General features: G+C 42.7%; 1 protein-coding gene across 1 annotated transcript in view; it reads left to right on the forward strand.

Annotated features, from left to right (window-relative positions):
* LOC311126914 (putative phospholipid-transporting ATPase IIB) overlaps positions 1–23,348 on the forward strand; it is a 66,492-nt gene extending 43,144 nt beyond the window's left edge. The window contains exons 14-29 of the mRNA XM_084158612.1: positions 1,820–1,932; positions 3,427–3,714; positions 8,608–8,769; positions 12,278–12,370; positions 13,198–13,281; positions 13,545–13,715; positions 13,916–14,014; positions 14,136–14,225; positions 14,781–14,925; positions 15,291–15,355; positions 15,509–15,664; positions 15,750–15,814; positions 15,964–16,072; positions 16,252–16,309; positions 17,291–17,494; positions 21,473–23,348. Of these exons, the coding sequence (XP_084014738.1) occupies positions 1,820–1,932; positions 3,427–3,714; positions 8,608–8,769; positions 12,278–12,370; positions 13,198–13,281; positions 13,545–13,715; positions 13,916–14,014; positions 14,136–14,225; positions 14,781–14,925; positions 15,291–15,355; positions 15,509–15,664; positions 15,750–15,814; positions 15,964–16,072; positions 16,252–16,309; positions 17,291–17,494; positions 21,473–21,609 (2,039 nt within the window). The 3' untranslated portion in view covers positions 21,610–23,348. The remainder of the gene's footprint in view (positions 1–1,819; positions 1,933–3,426; positions 3,715–8,607; positions 8,770–12,277; positions 12,371–13,197; positions 13,282–13,544; positions 13,716–13,915; positions 14,015–14,135; positions 14,226–14,780; positions 14,926–15,290; positions 15,356–15,508; positions 15,665–15,749; positions 15,815–15,963; positions 16,073–16,251; positions 16,310–17,290; positions 17,495–21,472) is intronic.
* The last annotated feature ends 3,151 nt before the right edge of the window (positions 23,349–26,499 follow it).

The raw sequence follows: 26,499 nt of genomic DNA on the forward strand, positions 1-26,499 counted from the left end.
ACTTCACAAAATAGATGGCATCATGAGGAAGGAAAATTATGTGGATATATTGAAGCAACATCTCAAGACATCAGTCAGGAAGTTAAAGCTTGGTCGCAAATGGGTCTTCCAAATGGACAATGACCCCAAGCATACTTCCAAAGTTGTGGCAAAATGGCTTAAGGACAACAAAGTCAAGGTATTGGGGTGGCCATCACAAAGCCCTGACCTCAATCCTATAGAACATTTGTGGGCAGAACTGAAAAAGCGTGTGCGAGCAAGGAGGCCTACAAACCTGACTCAGTTACACCAGCTCTGTCAGGAGGAATGGGCCAAAATTCACCCAACTTATTGTGGGAAGCTTGTGGAAGGCTACCCGAAACGTTTGACCCAAGTTAAATAATTTAAAGGCAATGCTACCAAATACTAATTGAGTGTTTGTAAACGTCTGACCCACTGAGAATGTGATGAAAGAAATAAAAGCTGAAATAAATAATTCTCTCTACTATTATTCTGACATTTCACATTCTTAAAATAAAGTGGTGATCCTAACTGACCTAAGACAGGGAATTTCTACTAGGATTAAATGTCAGGAATTGTGAAAAACTGAGTTTAAATGTATTTGGCTAAGGTGTATGTAAACTTCCGACTTCAACTGTACATAGGGCAGCAGCCTCTAAGTACTTTCACTGTGTTCATGTACTCCTTGTAAAAAAAAATAAAAAAATTCAGCAACTAGGATTGTGTTAGAGACAGGATTTGTTTTACTTTTCTTTATGCACCTCTATAGAACAGCTTGTCAGATGCAGCTGCATTGCAGACTGATGCATTCCTGTCTGTCTGACATTACATGTCATGATAAACCTTAAACCCAGACCAAAGAGCCCTACTCCCCCCTACACCAGGACACTATTTTCATATGTGTATTATGGACTTGTTATTCTCTGAAAATAAGCAAATGTTCTTGCACTTCACATGGGTTTTTCAATCATTTCTGTGCCAATAAAATATACCTTTTGGGGCCCTCACCAGTTTGCATCCCTGAACAATATAGAATTCACATGAGATTGTTAGTTCATTTCTCTTTTGTTTATTTTACATGTAAATTACATTTTAGAACAAATGAGTGTCCTTTCCAAGAGCCAAACCTTATATCAAAGTGATCAACTCTGGGGGTGGTCCCGACATGCTTCTTTGTCTTACCAGGCAGAGTAGGAATAGATTAGCCAGCCTCCTTACCTATGTATCCCTGTTGATAGTTAAACCACATGGAAAGAGAGCAAAAACAATAAATCCATTTGAATTGGATAACCTTTTGGGCCTGTAATGTTATTGGAAGGTAGTTGCCTCCTAATCAGGTTTCCGCTCTCTCAATACACATTCTGGCAAGCAGCATCCATTAAACGAGAGCCGCTGCCTCCATTTTCAGTAGTTTTTAGTCGGAACGCTCAGTATCTCTTGTATGCTGTGTTGGGTTGGTTGGAGAGGACAGGGAGTCCATATGGGTAATGAGATTAGGGGAATAGGAGGTGAGTCACAACAACCCCTTCAGGTCCCATGATGCATGATGGTACGTGGTGATTATGCATTCTTCTGAGGACAAACATCCGTCCCCCCTATACCCTATATATATATATATTTTTTTTTTTTACTCTGCCACCAATGCTGAAATAAATCCTAGAGGTAACACTGTAGCTATAAGAATGCATGCATGATCCACTCAAAAATGACTTGATGAACAGCAGTATGTGAATTATGTGCTGGTATAGTCTCTCTCACTCATGAACCTGTTTTTTGCCTCTAATACAAATCTCACTTCATTCTTCTTTGTGAATTGAAGGCACTCTGACACAGAACGAGATGATCTTCAAGCGGCTGCACCTGGGGACAGTGTCTTATGGGACGGACACCATGGACGAGATACAGAGCCATATAGTGCAGTCATACGCACAGGTGATCATACTCTACCAGTTAGGGTCACATTCTTAGTATTGTCCTAAATGGTTTACTGAATTTGAGAAACCTCAGTAAACGTGCAAACATCACCTGTCATTTAGGGGAGTAAACAGGAGAACGATTAGCTATTGATCTCTTTGTTTTATTAACTTTCATAGGATCAGGAGAGCTCATGGCTCACGACTCCTCATAAAGAGACTCTTAGTTAAACCTCTCTCTCCACTACTTCTCCTTTTGGCCTTTTCATTGTTCATTCAAGCTCAGTCCCTAAGCATTACACCGACGTACAGTAAAAACCAGTGTTCCTTCTCTAGGTGGTTGATCTCTATCTGAAGGCATGACAGAATGATATTGTTCACACTCAGGCAGGCCCCTAACAGCTGTGCTGTGGATGGAACCATCTGCCTGCACTCTGTTTAAGCTCGGCTAATGAAAGATAAGTCTTTTTAGCACACTACTCAATAGCAGCTAGCGCTTCAGCCCCATTGATTTGTCGTGCTGGTGTGTTTCATGTTCCCTTTATTACCGAGATGACAGAGAGTGTCAGAGGTTGATTGTAACGCTACATGGAAATCTATCATAACCTCATTATATAGGTCCCTGCAGGAAATGGTTTGTGACGAACAAAGGGCATATAGATATCAATGTGTGAAATTGAATTATGCAGGCATCTGTAAACAGGATGTAATTCATAGGAATAAATCAATTTAATATCACGTGCAGAGCTATGGTGATGCCATTGTTACAGTGAATGTACACTATAGAGCGCAATTCTGTAGAGATCTGCCAACTCGGGGGAAGTAATCTATTAAATACAAAATTCAAGATAGACATGGATGAATCAAATAGAGGTTTAACCCTTAAATGAGACAATCATTTACCCACCTCGGTGTAAGGGATTGAAACGGAGAGAGATTGAGATAATGTAGGAGTGAAGGGTATTCTGAAAAAAGAGAGAGATGAAACATGATGTTAATGGCAACTGGCAATAGAAGGAGCTCTCAAAACTTGACTGACTACCTATCCCAGTCTTCATAGTGAAGTGAGAACTTCGTTGTAGTAGGCTTGCTGAAGGGTTTTCATTTTGCATCTTTGTAGGAGTCTCTTTCTCTAGCAGCAGAAGGGTTAATAAGGCGAAATCACCCGCTCCAGTGGAACACATCAACTCTGTCAAACCTAGCTGGCACGGTGGGCTGCCTGTGAGACGCCACTGAGTTGAATTGATGGGCGTTGTCAGAGGACACAACGTTTTGGAACATTCAGATATACATTTGTTATGAAGAACAAACATGCTAATCCAACATGTAGAACAAGGAATCATGTCGACTCTAGTCATGGCAATTCTATCTGCAACGTTCGAGAACGTTTGGCAACTAAACGTGGCCCATTGCTATGTGGAATACCCTATAGGGAATGTCTGTTTTTCATGTCATCATAGTCCACTCCCTGTATGCAGAATAATAATAAATGTGGTTTACTTTGCCTCCACAGCCGAGCTCTCAGACCCAGCAATCCAACGGCAGCAACAGCAGCACCAGCTCCACCCCATCCAGGAAGCCACAACCAGCCCAGGCCCCCAAGGCGGTGGCCCCCAAGGTCCGCAAGAGCGTCAGCAGCCGCATCCATGAGGCGGTGAAGGCCATCGCACTGTGCCACAACGTCACGCCCGTCTACGAGTCCCGCGCCAGTGTCTACGGGGAGACAGAGTCCACTGCCGCCGAGGCCGACCAGGACTTCAGCGACAACAACCGCACCTACCAGGCCTCCAGCCCTGATGAGGTCAGCTGTAACTCCACCGAGTTGTATTCATTACGCACACCGTAGCAAAATGTTTTGCAACGGAAAACCGAAACAAGCGTTTCTTAGTGGACATGTACAGGTAGCCCCTACCTGTTTCAGTCCATTCTCTTCTGTTTAGTGGCTACTGAATATGACCCAGGTTTCTCTCTGATGTCCATCTTCAACACTAAATTATCTTTGTAGTTTGTCATTCCATGAGGCCCAGGTTAACTCAGAGGTCATAAAGTTGTGTCGGAGGTTAAGCTATTTTAATCAGCGCGTTTGTGTCCTTTAGAATTTATAGCTCTAATTAAGGAAGAATCTGGACTGATTAAGACCCCAACGGCAGTCCCGTGGCGTCACCTTCCTTTGCCTGTCTGTCTGTGAAATCCTAGAGTAGGGCTGTTTATGACTACCAGGTACTGCTTACCCAATTATTTACTGCCTTCTCTGATGGGAATATGGCCGCTATTTTTAGAGAAATCCAAGAAAGTCCTGGATGAATATTGAATACACACAGGGCACAAGGAGAGGTTGCTGGATGAGGAGGAGTCTTCGTCATGTAACTTTGTCATAAATATTTTACATTTACATTTTTAGTCATTTAGCAGACGCTCTTATCCAGAGCGACTTACACTATTCAATACATATCAAAGGATTGCTAATCCCCCCATATAATACAGTGTTCAGGACCATTGGAGTGTTTTTCACCCATGACACAATGATTTTGTGAAACTTACCTTGACTTGCACTGGGCTCGAGCCCAGCCTAGCAGTCAAAATGAAGATAAAACAGTTACAAAATATATATCTCAGTTTCTCTTTTTGTCTGCTCTGGAATTGCCTGCCTGCTCGCCCATCCTGTCCCGCCTTCATGTGTATATTTATTTATTTCCCTTTACACTCGGCTCTATCTCCCTCTATTGTCTGGCACTGCTTGGATGATCAATATAAAATTTTATCTGAGAGACTATGGGAGGGATCTGTGGTTGTTCAGTTCCCCCTCACCCCTATCTGTCTCTTTTCCTCACATCTCTCTCTCTCTCTCTCTCTCTCTCATGCTCTCTATGTTCTTTCTCTCTCCCCTTAGCTCTCCCTCTAGCCTCAGCCTCATTACAAAAAAGTGCCAGAGCCCAGTCAGCGCAGCACTGAGACCCATATTTAATTGGCTGACTCTCTAATGTAATGAGCCGTCATTAAGGAGATGAAGTGGGCCGACCCGAGGTCAGGGGTCAGTTGACCTTCTGGTCAACCATGCTGTGAACAGGGCCCTGCTCTAACCTCTGACCCTGTGATGTCAGAGGAGGGCTGCGTCCCAAATGGCACCCTATTCCCTATGTAGTCCACTACTTTGGAACAGGGCCTCTAGCGAATAGGTTGCCATTCGGGACTGGCCCGAGAATGTTTGACCATGGCATTTAATGACTGTGGAGTCTCATGAAGTAGCAGTTTATCATCTCCAATATGAGGTAATAGGATATCCGATGGAAAAAGTGGACCCCAATGGGAGTACCAGGCAAAGGAGCAATTAATTGGTTTGGCTGGTTGAATATTGTCTCTTGCATATGCAAGTCCCTGATTTACCTTTTCAATAGGTGACCAAATAAAACTGCAATGATGGACATTTATCTATAGAGTCAGCATGTATGAATGTTTTACATACAGTACCAGTCAAAGGTTTGGACACACCTACTCATTCAATGATTTTTATTTATTTACACTATTTTCTACATTGTAGAATAATAGTGACAACATCAAAATTATGAAATAACACATATGGAATTATGTAGTAACCAAAAAAGTGTTAAACAAATCAAAATATATTTTATATTTGAGATTCTTCAAAGTAGCCACCCTTTTCCTTGATGACAGCTTTGCACACTCTTGGCATTCTCTCAACCAGCTTCACCTGGAATGCTTTTCCAACAGTCTTGAAGGAGTTACCACATATGTTGAGCACTTGTTGGCTGCTTTTCCTTCACTCTGCGGTCCAACTCATCCCAAACCATCTGAATTCGGTTGAGGTCAGGTGATTGAGGAGACCATGTCATCTGATCTAGCACTCCATCGCTCTCCTTCTTGGTCAAATAGCCCTTATACAGCCTGGAGGTGTGTTGGGTCATTGTCCTGTTGAAAAACAAATGATAGTCCCACTAAGCGCAAACCAGATGGGATAGCGTGTCGCTGCAGAATGCCGTGGTAGCCATGCTGGTTAAATGTGCCTTGAATTCTAAATAAATCACAGACAGTTTCACCAGCAAAGCACCCCCACACCATCACACCACCTCCTCCATGCTTCCCGGTGGGAACCACACATCCGGAGATCATCCGTTCACCTACTCTGCGTCTCACAAAGACACGGCGGTTGGAACCAAAAATCTAACATTTGGACTCATCAGACCAAAGGACAGATTTCCACCGGTCTAATGTCCATTGCTCGTGTTTCTTGGCCCAAGCAAGTCTCTTCTTCTTATTGGTGTCCTTTAGTAGTGGTTTCTTTGCAGCAATTCGACCATGAAGTCCTCTGAACAGTTGATGTTGAGATGTGTCTGTTACTTGAACTCTGAAGCATTTATTTGAGCTGCTCCGTTTCTCTTTGCTTATTTGAGCTGTGCTTGCCATAGTATGGACTTGGTCTTTTACCAAATAGGGCCATCTTCTGAATACCCCCCCTACCTAGACACAACACCACTAATTGGCTCAAACGCCTTAAGAAGGAAAGAAATTCCACAAGTTAACTTTTAACAAGGCACAGCTGTTAATTGGTCCTCTGTAGCTCAGCTGGTAGAGCATGGCGCTTGTAACGCCAGGGTAGTGGGTTCGATCCCCGGCACCACCCATACACACACAAAAAAAAAATGTATGTATGCACGCATGACTGTAAGTCGCTTTGGATAAAAGCGTCTGCTAAATGACATATTATTATTATATTATAATTGAAATGCATTCCAGGTGACTACCTCATGAAGCTGGTTGAGAGAATGCCAAGAGTGTGCAAAGCTGTCAAGGCGCAAAGGGTGGCTACTTTGAAGAATCTCAAATATAAAATATATTTAGATTTTTTTTAACACTTTTCTGGTTACTACATGATTCCATATGTGTTATTTCATAGTTTTGAAGTCTTCACTATTATTCTACAATGTAGAAAATAGTAAAAATAAAGAAAGATCCTTGAATGAGTAGGTGTGTCCAAACTTTTGACTGGTACTGTACATGCAGTTTTAATGTGATTGCTACAAGCTAGTATTTTGAATGTTGACCACCCTAAATCAATTAAGAAAATCATATTTAGCAAGTGCTGTTAAAATCCTAGTTCTGATTGGTAATGACATGGTGGGAAGAATTGAGCTATTACAGATCAATTTTCATCATGAAATGCTTAGCTGCTGTTCATTTTAAATGCAGCGCTGCCATGTTGATATACATGATCACTAGAACGTTGGGAATGCTATTGAAATGATTGATTGGGTAGTTTAAACCGGTCTGCCATTGTCGTCAAGTAGTCACGGGTAGTCTCTTATATTACTTGTGTAACACATGATTTACGCACAGTTTGTATCAATGTTGACATGGCTTTAAACAGTTCCCATCGAGCTGATAAACTAGATTGAGGAGGTAGGTATTAAATCCTGACTGCGTTTGTACGTGTTTGTACACGCGTACGTGCCGCACGTGCGCCCATGCGATTATGATCCACAGATGTGTGTGTTAAGTAAATATAGCCAGCTCTAGCACGGACCTCAAAGGGGAACCAGAAAGAAATGATGGGGTATTAGCAGGAAGTTCCAATTTGTAGGTCAGGAGTATAATAAAACAACCTTTGAGTGAGCAAATTGAAATGAACCCGTGGAGAATTGAGTTGTGTGCAGCTGAACGCTCACTTAGGGGGCGGGAGTTCCTGCTGAGGAGAGGAGGGAAAAGACAAACAGAAAAACACTCCTCTGTTTGTGAATGAACTCCACTCCAGAGATAAGGCACCTAGAGCATTGTATACAGAGTATTTGTAAGGCAACAAACTATCAATATTACAACCGTGAATGCTTCAGGATTTTGGGTTATATCTAGTAAAGGGATGTGCTGCATCACAATAGTGTACTGGACACTATTTTGAAATGCAAAGTGTGTTCTTATAGTTCAATGGTTTGTGATATAACCAGTTGTTAAACCACAGAAAATATTTACTTTGGCACACTGAGCATGGATGTGTAGGTTGTTTACATGAAGCTGCGGTTGAGCGTATGCCCCATTTATTGGGGGAAGGGACAGACACACACAAAGATCCCCATTCATTATGATAACCTTGTTAGTTAAGATCTGTTAAGTAGAGGCCAGTTTTAGTGCGTGCGTTTCAGTTTCAATTATTGACCATGTTACCTTTTATTTGTTTTGACCGCAAGTGATACTTAAGATTATTGGACAAACAAATTATCCAAATGTGCATATTTTTTAGCTTATCTAGCATCGTAATGATCCTGGATAACAAATGTGTCCCTTCACCATTTGTCTTAATCTAAGGCATAGCCTATGACTTCAGGATTATTCACCATTCTACTCCTTCTATTGTGTAATAATTGGACACTGAATTATAGTTAATAGTCCTTCTGTTACTATGAGGCCAACAGCCTCCTTCTGTGTCTCATTGTATTCACTCTCAGCTGTGAATGATACTTAACAATGAACCAGTTACTTTCATGTGTGTTTCCTTTGATTCAGGGCGATCAGGAAGTTGACCCTGTGAGCGTACACAGAGCCCCTAACCTTGACCTCTGAACCCTCTATGTGGACCCATAGCTAGCCCCTAGTGAGAGGCACAGAGTGCCTGGGTCTGTGTAGTAGTGCAGGTGTGTTCCTCACCATTGACCTTACTGTGTGTGTGCACGTTGCTGCTCTTCAGGTGGCGCTGGTGCGGTGGACGGAGAGCGTAGGGCTGACTCTGGTGAACAGGGACCTGACCTCCCTGCAGCTGAAGACCCCAGCAGGACAGATCCTAACCTACTACATCCTGCAGATCTTCCCCTTCACCTCCGAGAGCAAGAGGATGGGCATCATCATCAGGGTATGGACTTAGTTACCACACATGTAATGGTCAACAAAACTATATGTGTGTGTGTGTGTGTTAGTCAGCCCTGGGTTTAAATACTTTTTTTAGGGGGTAGATCAGCTTTAATATAAGTGTATATATATATATGTGTGTGTGTGTGTGTGTGTGTGTGTGTGTGTGTGTGTGTGTGTGTGTGTGTGTGTGTGTGTGTGTGTGTGTGTGTGTGTGTGTGTGTGTGTGTGTGTGTGTGTGTGTGTGTGTGTGTGTGTGTGTGTGTATATACACTGCTCAAAAAAATAAAGGGAACACTTAAACAACACAATGTAACTCCAAGTCAATCACACTTCTGTGAAATCAAACTGTCCACTTAGGAAGCAACACTGATTGACAATACATTTCACATGCTGTTGTGCAAATGGAATAGACAACAGGTGGAAATTATAGGCAATTAGGAAGACACCCCAAATAAAGAAGTGGTTCTGCAGGTGGTGACCACAGACCACTTCTCAGTTCCTATGCTTCCTGGCTGATGTTTTGGTCACTTTTGAATGCTGGCGGCGCTTTCACTCTAGTGGTAGCATGAGACGGAGTCTACAACCCACACAAGTGGCTCAGGTAGTGCAGCTCATCCAGGATGGCACATCAATGCGAGCTGTGGCAAGAAGGTTTGCTGTGTCTGTCAGCGTAGTGTCCAGAGCATGGAGGCGCTACCAGGAGACAGGCCAGTACATCAGGAGACGTGGAGGAGGCCATAGGAGGGCAACAACCCAGCAGCAGGACCGCTACCTCCGCCTTTGTGCAAGGAGGAGCAGGAGGAGCACTGCCAGAGCCCTGCAAAATGACCTCCAGCAGGCCACAAATGTGCATGTGTCTGCTCAAACGGTCAGAAACAGACTCCATGAGGGTGGTATGAGGGCCCGACGTCCACAGGTGGGGGTTGTGCTTACAGCCCAACACTGTGCAGGACGTTTGGCATTTGCCAGAGAACACCAAGATTGGCAAATTCGCCACTGGCGCCCTGTGCTCTTCACAGATGAAAACAGGTTCACACTGAGCACATGTGACAGACGTGAGAGTCTGGAGACGCCGTGGAGAACGTTCTGCTGCCTCCAACATCCTCCAGCATGACCGGTTTGGCGGTGGGTCAGTCATGGTGTGGGGTGGTATTTCTTTGGGGGGCCGCACAGCCCTCCATGTGCTCGCCAGAGGTAGCCTGACTGCCATTAGGTTCCGAGATGAGATCCTCAGACCCCTTGTGAGACCATATGCTGGTGCGGTTGGCCCTGGGTTCCTCCTAATGCAAGACAATGCTAGACCTCATGTGGCTGGAGTGTGTCAGCAGTTCCTGCAAGAGGAAGGCATTGATGCTATGGACTGGCCCGCCCATTCCCCAGACCTGAATCAAATTGAGCACATCTGGGACATCATGTCTCGCTCCATCCACCAACGCCACGTTGCACCACAGACTGTTCAGGAGTTGGCGAATGCTTTAGTCCAGGTCTGGGAGGAGATCCCTCAGGAGACCATCCGCCACCTCATCAGGAGCATGCCCAGGCGTTGCAGGGAGGTCATACAGGCACGTGGAGGCCACACACACTACTGAGCCTAATTTTGACTTGTTTTAAGGACATTACATCAAAGTTGGATCAGCCTGTAGTGTGGTTTTCCACTTTAATTTTGAGGGTGACTCCAAATCCAGACCTCCATGGGTTGATACATTTGATTTCCATTGATAATTTTTGTGTGATTTTGTTGTCAGCACATTCAACTATGTAAAGAAAAAAGTATTTAATAAGATTATTTCATTCATTCAGATCTAGGATGTGGTGTTTAAGTGTTCCCTTTATTTTTTTGAGCAGTGTATATACATACAGTGGGGAGAACAAGTATTTGATACACTGCCGATTTTGCAGGTTTGCCTACTTACAAAGCATGTAGAGGTCTGTAATTTTTATCATAGGTACACTTCAACTGTGAGAGACGGAATCTAAAACAAAAATCCAGAAAATCACATTGTATGATTTTTAAGTAATTAATTTGCATTTTATTGCATGACATAAGTATTTGATACATCAGAAAAGCAGAACTTAATATTTGGTACAGAAACCTTTGTTTGCAATTACAGAGATCATACGTTTCCTGTTGGTCTTGACCAGGTTTTCACACACTGCAGCAGGGATTTTGGCCCACTCCTCCATACAGACCTTCTCCAGATCCTTCAGGTTTCGGGGCTGTCGCTGCGCAATACGGACTTTCAGCTCCCTCCAAAGATTTTCTATTGGGTTCAGGTCTGGAGACTGGCTAGGCCACTCCAGGACCTTGAGATGCTTCTTACGGAGCCACTCCTTAGTTGCCCTGGCTGTGTGTTTCGGGTCGTTGTCATGCTGGAAGACCCAGCCACGACCCATCTTCAATGCTCTTACTGAGGGAAGGAGGTTGTTGGCCAAAATCTCGCAATACATGGCCCCATCCATCCTCCCCTCAATACGGTGCAGTCGTCCTGTCCCCTTTGCAGAAAAGCATCCCCAAATAATGATGTTTCCACCTCCATGCTTCCCGGTTGGGATGGTGTTCTTGGGGTTGTACTCATCCTTCTTCTTCCTCCAAACACGGCGAGTGGAGTTTAGACCAAAAAGCTATATTTTTGTCTCATCAGACCACATTACCTTCTCCCATTCCTCCTCTGGATTTTAATCCATGACGGCGTAGTGTGTTACTAATGGTTTTCTTTGAGACTGTGGTCCCAGCTCTCTTCAGGTCATTGACAAGGTCCTGCTGTTTAGTTCTGGGCTGATCCCTCACCTTCCTCATGCTCATTGATGCCCCACAAGGTGAGATCTTGCATGGAGCCCCAGACCGAGGGTGATTGACCGTCATCTTGAACTTCTTCCATTTTCTAATAATTGCGCCAACAGTTGTTGCCTTCTCACCAAGCTGCTTGCCTATTGTCCTGTAGCCCATCCCAGCCTTGTGCAGGTCTACAATTTTATCCCTGATGTCCTTACACAGCTCTCTGGTCTTGGCCATTGTGGAGATGTTGGAGCCTGTTTGATTGAGTGTGTGGACAGGTGTCTTTTATACAGGTAACGAGTTCAAACAGGTGCAGTTAATACAGGTAATGTGTGGAGAACAGGAAGGCTTCTTAAAGAAAAACTAACAGGTCTGTGAGAGCCGGAATTCTTACTGGTTGGTAGGTGATCAAATACTTATGTCATGCAATAAAATGCAAATTAATTACTTAAAAATCATACAATGTGATTTTCTGGATTTTTGTTTTAGATTCTGTCTCTCAAAGTTGAAGTGTACCTATGATAAAAATGACAGACCTCTACATGCTTTGTAAGTAGGAAAACCTGCAAAATCGGCAGTGTATCAAATACTTGTTCTCCCCACTGTACATACATACATACAGGCATGTTAACAAAAAATTATATTTGTATTCAGTTTTGGTGTTAGTATGATATGGCACTGGAATGCTTTTTATATGATTATACAGCTATAATTGTTTCATATTTTGCTCTAGGAGGAGACCACAGGTGACATCACGTTTTATATAAAGGGTGCTGATGTTGCCATGGCGTGTATCGTGCAGTACAATGATTGGCTGGAGGAGGAGGTAAGGCTTCCATCCAGACTGTGTTGTACGTATGAATAAAACGTATCGAACACATGCAGGGTAATTACCTCTTGTTGTTAACCAGGACATTCATTCATCACAAGATCAACAGGCCCACCCATGACTGGGTGTGCAATACTGTATGTTCATAATTGTATTGGCAATATTGAGTCATTTAGGACCAGGGGCTGTTTTTGATTTAATTAGTGACCAACATGAAGTGGATTCCTTTCCTAGGAGGCATTAATGTCTTCGTCCCAAATTGCACCCTATTCCCTATCTATTTTTGACCAGGGCTCTGGTTTAATATAGTGCGCTATATAGGGAATAGGGTGCCATTTGGAATACTGACAGTATGTCATATTCCTAACAATGGTGTTAATGAGGTTCCATTGACTGTAATATCCCGCGGACTGTCCAAGCAGTGGTGCTATATGGGTACCATGTCAATAAGCAATCAGCGCGTCAGTTTCAGCTCATTGGCGTTTCATATAAAAAAATAAAATGTGGCTTTTGTGTCCTCTGAACTTTGCCCCGAGGCGGCGTTATTCCCCATTGATTTCTGTCTTTGTTGGTTGACTGTACGTGCTGTTCTGATGCAGCTGACTCAATTAGATTAAATTATCTATGCCTGTGATGTATAGTATTCAGCGTATGTTAAACCTACTGTATGCCATATGAAATTTGTTAAAACATATTGTTTGTTTAATAAATATGTATCTGACTGGAATATAGAGATTAAGTTTGTGTCTCTACAAATGTTCAGTAATTTCTATTTTTATCATATTACGTCACTCTTTCCTGACAATCCCCTCTTTTGTTCTCAGTGTGGGAACATGGCCAGGGAAGGGCTTCGGACCCTGGTGGTGGCTAAGAAATCTCTGTCTGAGGAGCAGTATACAGACTTTGAGGTACAAAACATAATGTCCCTTCTTAATGTCCTGCTGAATTCAAAAGAATCTTCAAACTGAATGAGCTGCCTACTTGCCCTCATTCCACTTATTTCCTCTCCTCTCTTGCCCTGTGCTCTACACTTGCCATGGCTATTTATTTCTCGGATTTTCTCCCTTGGTCTATCGATTTCTACCTCCCTATCGCTCTTTCATTATCACTTCCTTTCTCATCTCTGCCTCCCTCACTGACTGACTATCTTTCCCTCTCTATGTTGGTGTAGAACCGGTACAACCAGGCCAAGCTGAGTATCCATGACCGGGCTCTGAAGGTGTCAGCGGTGGTAGAGAGTCTGGAGAGGGAGATGGAGCTTCTGTGTTTGACTGGGGTTGAGGACCAACTACAGGCCGACGTCAGGCCAACCCTGGAGCTCCTCAGAAACGCTGGGATCAAGGTGTGAGACCACACTATCCTTTTGTGTTTTACTACAACTGTGAACGTACTGTTACATGTTGGCTGCATTTCTATTGCGCTGTTCTTTCCATGTACAGTATCATGTTAGCTGTGAAAAAGAGTCCTTGTAAAATGTTGCTTTTAATGCCATTGCAAATAGTCTGTCACTGATTCCATGTCATGGTTTTGTTTTCTATTCAGATATGGATGCTGACTGGGGATAAGCTGGAGACAGCTACTTGTATCGCTAAAAGCTCCCATTTGGTGTCCAGAAGCCAAGATATTCATGTCTTCAGATCGGTACGCTTCTCCTTCTTTTTCATGTTAAGATAATAATCTGTCACTTGATGAGAGTTAAAGGGATGAGGAAATGGTCTTGTGTCTGTCCTTCCACTAATTGTATTGCCTGGCTCTCGAGCAGGTCTCCAACAGAGGAGAGGCCCATCTGGAGCTCAATGCCTTCAGAAGGAAACACGACTGTGCTCTCGTCATCTCTGGAGACTCCTTGGAGGTACTACAGCACGACACACTTCTCACAGACCTCTCAAAGCAGATTGTAATGTAGATGCAGCCAAAAAGTCAAAAAGGTTCTGGTGTCAAAAGTAAAACCTTTTGAGGCCAAAACCGCAAACAGTGGTACAAAGCACGTCAGTTATGATTTCATAAGCCAAAAAAAAACATTATAAACTGGGTGGTTTGAGCCCTGAATGCTGATTTGGCTAACAGCCGTGGTATACCACGGGTATGACAAAACATTTATTTTAACTGTTCTAATTACGTTGGTAACCAGTTTATAATAGCAATAAGGCACCTCAGGGGTTTGTGATATATGGCCAATATACCATGGCTAAGGGCTGTGTCCAGGCACTCCGTGTTGCGTCATGCATAAGAACAGCCCTTAGCTGTGGTATATTGGCCATATACCACACCTCCTCGGGCCTTATTGCTTAATTATAACACCATTGATCTGAAGAGATGGTACAGTAAGTACTTCATTATGTAAATGTTCTTGTGTGGGTCCGGATGTGTTTGCATTTTCCGAATCCATATGTTTATCTTCCCACAGGTGTGTCTGCGGTACTATGAGCATGAGTTTGTGGAGCTGGCATGTCAGTGTCCGGCGGTAGTCTGCTGTCGCTGCTCCCCCACTCAGAAAGCCCAGATCGTCCACCTGCTCAAGCAGCACACAGCCAACAGAACCTGTGCCATAGGTGAGCCCTTTTGCACCCTGGACAAGACCCAGATGCATAACAACTAACTACTCTCATCCTTTGTATGAGACACAACTGCTACAATGATCTGTGTACAATAATTAAATAAGTCAATTGTAGAAAATACCTACCAGTAATATACCTCTCTATTGACTATTGACTACTTTTTTTGAAAAAGAAGAAACTAGACCCAGTATGAGAAGGTACACACCTATAACGTCCACAAGATGGCAATCAAAGAGCACAAGCATCTCTGTTAACATTGTTCTCTCATCATCCTGGGGCATAAGCCTTATTTCCATATGGCTCTTTTACATGTTATTATTGAGCCTGTGGTTGAAGTGTGGCTCTCTTGTCTCTCCCAGGTGATGGAGGTAATGATGTCAGTATGATCCAGGCAGCAGACTGTGGTATCGGCATTGAAGGAAAGGTAAACGATCCATATCACTCCTCCTCTTACCCTATCCACATATTATTACATTCAAATTAAATGCAAAACCTTTTATGGGTGCCATATTTAGTCTGATATGGGGTGTGTCCTTCCGTATGAATAACATTACGCACTTATGCGCTCCCCATGCAGGAGGGGAAGCAGGCATCCCTGGCGGCAGATTTCTCCATCACTCAGTTTAAGCACATTGGCCGGCTGCTTATGGTCCACGGCAGGAACAGCTACAAGCGCTCAGCAGCCCTGGGCCAGTTTGTCATGCACCGAGGCATGATCATATCAGCCATGCAGGTAACAGACCTGAACATGTTTATGTTAGTAGTACTGAATATGGAAGGACTTGAATGAAATGTGTCATATCGCTCCCTCTTTGCAGGCGGTGTTTTCCTCCATTTTCTACTTTGCATCAGTCCCTTTGTACCAGGGTTTTCTCATGGTTGGGTATGTGGTTGTCTATATTTCTATATATATTTTTTTTTTGCGTACAGTATGTGCATGCATCTAAACATGACAAGGTGAGACCCTTTCTATTGATGCTGTGGTACAGTGTTCTGTATTAACTCAGTCCTGTGTTCTCCCCTTCTGTGCAGGTATTCTACCATCTACACTATGTTTCCTGTATTTTCCCTGGTGCTGGACCAGGACGTGAAGCCAGAGATGGCCCTGCTGTACCCTGAGCTTTACAAAGACCTCACCAAGGTACGATGACAACCTCTCCTATATAATACAGGCTGACAAAGGGAATTGATGGTCAATTTACACTGACTCTATATTCATTAAGGGTTTAACAGGTTAAAGTGAATTCAAAAGTTGTGTTTTGTGGTTTGACAGGAATTATATTATGATGTCTGCAATTCTGTATTTTTCTCTTCTTCTAGGGTCGTTCCTTGTCTTTCAAGACTTTCCTCATTTGGGTGTTAATCAGTATTTACCAAGGTAAGAGGATTGACAGGATACTCCTCTGTAGCTTTCTAAGTTAGTATTTTATTACTGACCATTCATCTAGGCACCACACTTGTATTTCATCATTTTTACTATGTGCAATACTTCAGTCCCCTGGCCCCCTGACTCTCAGACAGTCCTGTTTCTCAGAAGCTTAGGTTTCCAAGTGTCATCCGCAGCTACACGCAGGCTTTTGTCCGTCCAGTAAATCGATATTTCTGTAATCGCTAAGCCATGCAGCGTGTTGAGAAAGATCTATGTTCCTACTGAAGCGTCATTTCCTGACAGCTCTCGTTTTTTAATTAAAGGTCTATTACCAAAGTCCAATGAAAAACGGAGATATGAGGAGGGGGGAGAAAAAATATCAGGCCACGATCGTCGGTTTTAATTTATTACAGAGTTTAACTCCCAGGAATGCACTGTATGTAGACTGTATGGAAAAGGCAATTATGTGATCAGTAATAGGCTATTAAGGTCAATTTGTGGCGCGTTATAATTAAATGGAAGGCTATCAAAATACAGTAGGCACCACCATAGAATAGATTAATGAGTGTCAAGCTACAGTACTCAAAGGGGTTTACCTGGGTGGGTTTGGGATACACTTGGACACATTGTTTGCCCTCATAAATAATGTAATTGAGTCAAATCCTGTGTCTTAAGACTTACTGTAATCCTAATAGGTGGACCCTGTCTGGTGTCTCAATGAACATACTTTGAATAACAGACTTTCAGTGAGCATTGGGGATCAAAGTAACTTAATAAATAAACCAAAACAAAGGCCTAATGTACTTGTCATATTTGGTCCCCTAAAATAATAAGATGATACATTTTATGTTAGGTCTTATTGTTATTAACTAGAATAATGATGACTAGAATAAATTCTAGTTGATCTTTCTCTAGTTTCTTTCTCAAGCTGGTTAAACAGTTACTCAACCACTACTACGTCACTAACACTTTTTTTGTGGCGCCCCCCAGGTGGCATCCTGATGTACGGCGCACTGCTGTTGTTTGAGTCTGAGTTTGTGCACGTGGTGGCCATCTCCTTCACTGCGCTGATCCTCACCGAGCTGCTCATGGTGGCGCTTAACATCCGTACCTGGCACTGGCTCATGGTGCTAGCAGAGTTCCTCAGTCTGGGCTGCTACATAGCCTCGCTTGCCTTCCTCAATGAGTACTTTGGTAAGCAAATGTTGTTTATCTGAGGAAAAAAACGACTAAATTCAACTTTATTTAAACCCTTAGGGCCAAAGAAAAATATTAAATAATTGTATGCTGTTTGTAAATGAATGAGTATGAAAAATGTATGCACTCACTAACTGTAAGTCGCTCTGGATAAGAGTGTCTGCTAAATGACTAAAATGTAAACATGTTTGCTATTGTGCTGAAAAATATTTTATGTTGCTCTTTGCTTTTTGTTATGTGGACGGCAGGTTTGCCAAACACTTTACTCTTGTAGTAGTGAAACAGTCTCACCTTTTGCACTACACTGCACTGCAGCTTGTGTGTTTTAGTGTGATGCACATACAGTGGGGGGAAAAAATCCAGAAAATCACATTGTAGGATTTTTAATGAATTTATTTGCAAATTATGGTGGAAAATAAGTATTTGGTCAATAACAAAAGTTTCTCAATACTTTGTTATATACCCTTTGTTGGCAATGACACAGGTCAAACGTTTTCTGTAAGTCTTCACAAGGTTTTCACACACTGTTGCTGGTATTTTGGCCCATTCCTCCATGCAGATCTCCTCTAGAGCAGTGATGTTTTGGGGCTGTCGCTGGGCAACACGGACTTTCAACTCCCTCCAAAGATTTTCTATGGGGTTGAGATCTGGAGACTGGCTAGGCCACTCCAGGACCTTGAAATGCTTCTTACGAAGCCACTCCTTCGTTGCCCGGGCGGTGTGTTTGGGATCATTGTCATGCTGAAAGACCCAGCCACGTTTCATCTTCAATGCCCTTGCTGATGGAAGGAGGTTTTCACTCAAAATCTAATGGCCCCATTCATTCTTTCCTTTACACGGATCAGTCGTCCTGGTCCCTTTGCAGAAAAACAGCCCCAAAGCATGATGTTTCCACCCCCATGCTTCACAGTAGGTATGGTGTTCTTTGGATGCAACTCAGCATTCTTTGTCCTCCAAACACGACGAGTATTTTGGTTTCATCTGACCATATGACATTCTCCCAATCCTCTTCTGGATCATCCAAATGCACTCTAGCAAACTTCAGACGGGCCTGGACATGTACTGGCTTAAGCAGGGGGACACGTCTGGCACTGCAGTATTTGAGTCCCTGGCGGCGTAGTGTGTTACTGATGGTAGGCTTTGTTACTTTGGTCCCAGCTCTCTGTAGGTCATTCACTAGGTCCCCCCGTGTGGTTCTGGGATTTTTGCTCACCGTTCTTGTGATCATTTTGACCCCACGGGGTGAGATCTTGCGTGGAGCCCCAGATCGAGGGAGATTATCAGTGGTCTTGTATGTCTTCCATTTCCTAATAATTGCTCCCACAGTTGATTTCTTCAAACCAAGCTGCTTACCTATTGCAGATTCAGTCTTCCCAGCCTGGTGCAGGTCTACCATTTTGTTTCTGGTGTCCTTTGACAGCTCTTTGGTCTTGGCCATAGTGGAGTTTGGAGTGTGACTGTTTGAGGTTGTGGACAGGTGTCTTTTATACTGATAACACGTTCAAACAGGTGCCATTAATACAGGTAACGAGTGGAGGACAGAGGAGCCTCTTAAAGAAGAAGTTACAGGTCTGTGAGAGCCAGACATCTTGCTTGTTTGTAGGTGACCAAATACTTATTTTCCACCATAATTTGCAAATAAATTCATTAAAAATCCTACAATGTGATTTTCTGGAAATTTCTTTCTCAATTTGTCTGTCATAGTTGACGTGTACCTATGATGAAAATTACAGGCCTCTCTCATCTTTTTAAGTGGGAGAACTTGCACAATTGGTGGCTGACTAAATACTTTTTTTCCCCACTGTATGTTTGAGTTAACCCAATTAAACCTTGGAGGTCTGTGCTTTGTTCGTGTCTGCCATCTTCTCTCTCTCTCTCTCTCTCTGCTGCTCGTCCTCTCTTTTGCTACTGTATGTGTCCTTGGGACAGGCATAGGCAGGGTGTCCTTTGGAGCATTTCTGGGTAGGTGTGCAGCACTGTGGTAACGCTACCTCTCTTCTCTTCCACTTCCTTTTCACTCTTTCCTCTCATCACTGTTTTTGACCGTGCTGTGACTGCTGAGACCTGTTCATGTTCCTTTAGTGGCCATACTCTGACCATGTCTTTTGCAGCGCTATTTGATGTGACGTATTGAGCATATTTGCCTGCTACTTATATTGTTTTACCATTCCACTCAGTGTTGTCTCATTCCAGGCATGTGTGCAAAAGCTCTATTAAACAGAAAACCTGGATCCATGATTATCAACTAAATATTTTGAATAGTCAAAACTAACAATACCTTAAGAGCTAAGTGATAATACATTAATATACAGTACCAGTCAAAAGTTTTAGAACACCTACTCATTCAAGGGTTTTTCTTTATTTTTACAATGTTCTACATTGTAGAATAATAGTGAAGACATCAAAACTATGAAATAACATATGGAATCATGTAGTAACCAAAAAAGTGTTAAACAAATCAAAATATATGTTATATTTGAGATTTTTCAAATAGCCACCCTTTGCCTTGATGACAGCTTTGCACACTCTTGGCATTCTCTCAACCAGCTTCATGAGGTAGTCACCTGGAATGCATTTCAATTAACAGGTGTGCCTTCTTAAAAGTTAATTTCTGGAATTTCTTTCCTTAATAATGCGTTTGACCCAATCAGTTGTGATGTGACAGGTAGGGAGGTTATACAGAAGATAGCCCTATTTGGTAAAAGACCAAGTCCATATTATGGCAGGAACAGCTCAAATAAGCAAAAAGAAACAACAGTCCATCATTACTTTAAGACATGAAGGTCAGTCAATACAGAACATTTCAAGAACTTTTAAAGTTTCTTCAAGTGCAGTCGCAAAAACCATCAAGCGCTGTGATGAAACTGGCTCTCAGGAGGACCGCCACAGGAATGGAAGACCCAGAGTTACCTCTGCTGCAGAGGATAAGTTAATTTGAGTTACCAGCCTCAGAAATTGCAGCCCAAGTAAATGCTTCACAGAGTTCAAGTAACCGACACATCTCAACATCAACTGTTCAGAGGAGACTGCTTGAATCAGGCCATGGTCGAATTGCTGTAAAGAAACCACTACTAAAGAACGACACTAAGAAGAAGAGACTTGCTTGTGCCAAGAAACACGAGCAATGGACATTAGACCGGTGGAAATGTGTCCTTTGGTCTGGAGTCCAAATTGGAGATTTTTTTATTCCAACCGCCGTGTCTTTGTGAGACGCGGTGTGGGTGAACGGATGATCTCCGCATGTGTATTTCCCACCGTAAAGCATGGAGGAGGAGGTGTTATGGTGTGGGGGTGCTTTGCTGGTGAAACTGTCTGTGATTTATTTAGAATTCAAGGCACACTTAAACAGCATGGCTACCACAGCATTCTGCAGCGATACGCCATCCCATCTGGTTTGGGCTTAGTGGGACTATCATTTGTTTTTCAACAGAGCAATGACCCAACACACCTCCAAGCTGTGTAAGGGTTATTTTACCAAGAAGGAGAGAGATGGAGTGCTGCATCAGATGACCTGGCCTCCAGAATCACCCGACCTCAACCAAATTGAGATGGCTTGGGATGAGTCGGACCGTAGAGTGAAGGAAAAGCAGCCAACCAGTGCTCAGCATATGTGAGAACTCCTTCAAGACTGTTGGAAAAGCATTCCAGGTGAAGCTGGTTGAGAGAATGCCAAGAGTGTGCAAAGCTGTCATCAAGGCAAAGGGTGGCTATTTGAAGAATCTCAAATATAAAATATATTTTGATTTGTTTAACACTTTTTTGGTTACTACATGATTCCATATGTGTTATTTCATAGTTTTGATGTCTTCACTATTATTCTACAATGTAGAAAATAGTAAAAATAAAGAAAAACCATTGAATGAGTAGGTGTTCGAGAACTTTTGACTGGTATTGTATATCAACATGTTAGTGCCTGGCACAAATTGTATGTGCTGATATTTGGACAGATTTCTAACGTGTTGTTTTTTCTCCCAGACCTGGCCTTCATCACGACGCCAGCCTTCCTGTGGAAGGTGTCAGTGATCACCGTCGTCAGCTGTCTCCCTCTCTATGTCATCAAATACCTGAAGCGCAAGTTCTCACCACCCAGCTACTCCAAGCTGTCCTCATGAGCCATTTTAAGCTCTCTCCTGCTTACACAACTCCCCTAATTATCTTTCTTACGCTCTCTATGATCCAACCTTTCTTTTCAGCGCTTTTTTTACTGATCCACATTGACAGACAGGGAACCTAAAGAGGTCAAGGGACCACTAGAAGCAAAAACATGAAGAGTATTGTATGGATTTATGTCACTGGAATGTGGTATTACTTGAAAAGACTGAGCACCACACAAAGGCTAAAAAGGGACAGGGAAGGGGTAAAAACAGAACAAATTACCCTTAAATGCACTTCCAACTGATCGGCTGGATGACTAGGGTTTCCGCATTTAACTTCTTGTATATGTAGTTCTGGATTTTAAAAAATAGGTTTATTACGTTCAACATTATTCATCTCTATATTGAGTAGAGATACTAGTATGATGGTTTAATTTGTGATTTACTACTTTGTGTTGTGATTCCTAAGCACTGTAAATACGAACTTAACATGTGCAGCATTTTACTACTGTACCCAGACGCTTAACTGTACTTACCTAGGGAAAACGTACATTAACCAAAATAAGCTACATTTTGCATCTAAAAGAGTGAAAAGTGCAAATTATTTGTTCTGGGAACAACACCCAACTGGCTTTGGAGTTTCTCTCTATACAATAAGTCCTTTACATTTCCAGATGCTGAATATCATATAAAATATCTTCATGAATTCCTGATAGTAGAAACCAGCACTCCATAGTTAATTTGATTTAGACAATCGTATTCCGTGCATCCTGGCCTTGAACACAGTGTATTACGCTATAGGGATGTCTATTTGTCATTGGCTGCCAGCCCTGGTTGCTGGACATGCCAGTTTGCGTTTGTGCCTCATTGTTTGATTGTTGCGTTTGGAAATCGGCTCTCATAGCTCCGGATGTCAATCAGAGGATTAGCTAGACTAGCTAGTGTATTCTGTCTCTTATTTGCAAGATATCCTGGGCCAGCAGCTTGACCACAGGGGATCTACCTTGCTGTAACCACTCACTTCTGACAATATTTCACAATGACTACTGTTCTCGCTCAATCTCAAACAACCACAGAATATTAAGGCCGTATTTTTGTAGGCATCCTCTGACAATTACTAATATGACAGAATCTTTATTGAACTCTAATCATGTCTTCTGGGCTTGAGATGAAACTGACTTCACCCTGCTATGGATGCAAAGACGAAACCTGACAGTGGTTTGGAGGAATGAGTTTTATCATTCTTGCCATGTGAGTGTGTGCGTTTAGTTAGATATAAGTTCCTAGTCCAAACACAATTGAATAAATGTATCATCATGCTCACACTGATCTCTTTTCCTGATTTGTTTTTGTCTGTACAATAAGTGTTATATATTTCTTAGTGTAAGAGGTTGCCATGTTTTTGTATCCCATTTGAGTTGAACTCAGGTAAATCATTCCTGTACGTCCTGAATATTAATAGAATTGTGGCAACCATACTGTACATGGCAACGCTGTATAAGGCAGACAGGGCTGTTATGTTTATTTATGAATTAAGTATGGACATGGCTGTTATTTTAATACGAATAATTGTTTTAAAAAATCGTTAACTTGATCCCAATTGTCTAAACATTATGTGTTTTCTGTTGATACTTGTGCTCTGTTTGTATGATGTTATACAGGTTTAGTCTGTTGAGGACTTGCATTCTATGTCATAGACTGCAAAATATGGTATTACTATTGATTAATGAGCAATAAACTGACATTTTAACAAATAATCCTTTCATATGATGTGATTGCTTCACAACCTTAAGGAATAAAACATTTTATTTGTTATTATTTGATAAAATATTGAATTTGGCCTTTACTACTTTAGACCATAGAAACGCATTGAATAACACATTCGTAAATGGCAAAAAAGACAGTCGGAAAGTAGATCATAAGGAATAAGGTTTTGAAGTGTCTGTCCTATATCTAGGAGATATAATACAGTGCATTCGGAAAGTATTCAGACCCCTCGACTTTTTCCACATTTTGTTACGTTACAGCCTTATTCTAAAAATTGATTAAATAAAACATTTTCCTCATCAATCTACACACAATACCCCATAATGATGAAGCGAAAAAGGGGTTTTAGAATTTTTTGTATATTTATTAAAAACAAAAAACAGATATCATATTACATAAGTATTCAGACCCGTTGCTATGAGACACGAAATTGAGTTCAGGTGCATCCTGTTTCCATTGATCATCCTTGATGTTTCTACAACTTGATTGGAGGCCACCTGTGGTAAATTCAATTGATTGGACATGATTTGGAAAGGCACACACCTGTCTATAAAAGGTCCCACAGTTGACAGTGCATGTCAGACAAAAACCAAGCCATAAGTTCGAAGGAATTGTCCGTAGAGCTCCGAGACAGGATTGTGTCGAGGCACAGATCTGGGGAAGGGTACCAAAACATTTCTGCAGCATTGAAGGTCCCCAAGAACACAGTGGCCTCCATCATTCTTAAATGGAAGAAGTTTGGAACCACCAAGACTCTTCCTAGAGCTGGCCGCGCGGCCAAACTGAGCAATCGGGGGAGAAGGGCCTTGGTCAGGGAGGTGACCAAGAACCCGATGGTCACTCTGACAGAGTTCTAGATTTCCTCAGTGGAGATGGGAGAACCTTCCAGAAGGACAACCATCTCTGCAGCACTCCACAAATCAGGCCTTTATGGTAGAGTGGCCAGACGGAAGCCACTCCTCAGTAAAAGGCACATGACAGCCCACTTGGAATTTGTCAAAAGACACCTAAGGACTCTCAGACCATGGGAAACAAGATTCTCTGTTCTGATGAAACCAATATTGAACTCTTTGGCCTGAATGCCAAGCATCACGTCTGGAGGAAACCTGACACCATTCCTACGGTGAAGCATGGTGGTGCCAGCATCACGCTGTGGGGATGTTTTTCAGTGGCAGGGACTGGGAGACTAGTCAGGATCGAGGCAAAGATGAACAGAGCAAAATACAGAGAGATCCTTGATGAAGAGCGCTCCAGAGCGCTCAGGACCTCAGACTGGGGCAAAGGTTCAATCTCTGTTTACTGTCAAATCTAATTTGGACACTTATTACAGCTCTTTGATAATTTGCTCCAATGCTCCCTTAGTTTGTGCTGATAAATGACTGATGCTCCCTAGGATCTTCTATTTCATTCTTTTTTTGTGTAATTTCGTGATTACGATCTTGTCTCATTGCTGCAACTCCCCAACGGACTCGGGAGAGGCGAAGGTCAAGTCATGCGTCCTCCGAAACAGCACACAGCCAAGACAACGCAGGAGTGGCTTCGGGACAAGTCTCTGAATGTCCTTGAGTGGCCCAGCCAGAGCCCGGACTTGAACCCGATCGAACATCTCTGGAGAGACCTGAAAATAGCTGTGCGTGAACGCTCCCCATCCAACCTGACAGAGCTTGAGAGGATCTGCAGAGAAGAATGGGAGAATGTCCCCAAATACAGGTGTGCCAAGCTTGTAGCATCATACCCAAGAAGACTCAAGGCTGTAATCGCTGCCAAAGGTGCTTCAACAAAGTGCAGAGTAAAGGGTCTGAATACTTATGTAAATGTGATATTTACATTTTTTATTTTTAATAAATCAGCAGAAATTTATTTAAACCAGTTTTTGCTTCGTCATTATGGGGTATTGTGTGTAGATTTGATGGGGGAAAAAAACAATTTAATCAATTTTAGAATAAGGCTGTACCCTAACAAAATGTGGAAAAAGTCAAGGGGTACTTTCCAAAGGCACTGTATATATATATATTTTTGGACACATTTAACCCCTTCATTTTGTTGCCACAAAACTACCTCCATACTTCCATTAGTTTGTATGGGTTACCTTCAGACGAGTCCCATGACACTTGTGGGGGTCGTAGAGCAAAAAGGAGAACACCATCGTGTTCGTGAGTCTCCCCTTTCCATAGTGGGTTCATATTAGCTCACGGTTCAGACACTATAGACCGAAGTTGGCACATCAGCATTACCGACTTCAGATGAGTCCTGTGACACTTGTGGAGGTCGTAGTGTAAAACGGAGAACACCACCATTCGGACGCTGCAGACATTTTCGTTAGAAGACCGATTTTCGGGATGTCTCATGGTCTGACAAACACCGCTCTAGCTCTGCCACCTTTCACCGCAGACGCGGAAGGCCGGTATAAGTGGATGTGGTGGATTGAGATGCAGCCCATGCAAAAAACCTGATACACTATATATACACAAGTATGTGGACACCCCTTAAAATTAGTGGATTCGGCTACTTCAGCCACACCCGTTGCTGACAGGTGTATAAAATTTGAGCACTCAGCCATGCAATCTCCATAGACAAACATTGGCAGTAGAATGGCCTTACTGAAGAGCTCAGTGACTTTCAATGTGGCACCGTCATAGGATGCCACCTTCCAACAAGTCAGTTCGTCTGTTTTTCATGGTTCGGGCTAGGCCCCTTAGTTCCAGTGAAGGGAAATCTTAACTACAGCATACAATGAAATTCTAGACAATTCTGTCCTTCCAACTTTGTGGCAACCGTTTGGGGAAGGCCCTTTCCTGTTTCAGCATGACAATTCCCCCATGCACAAAGCGAGGTCCATACAGAAATGGTTTGTTGAGATTGGTGTGGAAGAACTTGACTGGCCTGCACAGAGCCCTGACCTCAACTCCATCGAACACCTATGGGATGAATTGGAATGCGGACTGTGAGCCAGGCCTAATCGCCCAACATCAGTGCCCAACCTCACTAATGCTCTTGTGGCTGAATGGAAGCAAGTCCCATCTAGTGGAAGCAACATCTAGTGGAAAGCCTTCCCAAAAGAGTGGAGGCTCTTATAGCAGCAAAGGGGGGACCAACTCCATATTAATGCCCATGATTTTGGAATGAGATGTTCGACGAGCA

Source organism: Coregonus lavaretus (genome assembly GCF_964263955.1).
Source record: "Coregonus lavaretus genome assembly, chromosome: 3".
In the NCBI taxonomy this organism is placed as follows: Eukaryota; Metazoa; Chordata; class Actinopteri; order Salmoniformes; family Salmonidae; genus Coregonus; species Coregonus lavaretus.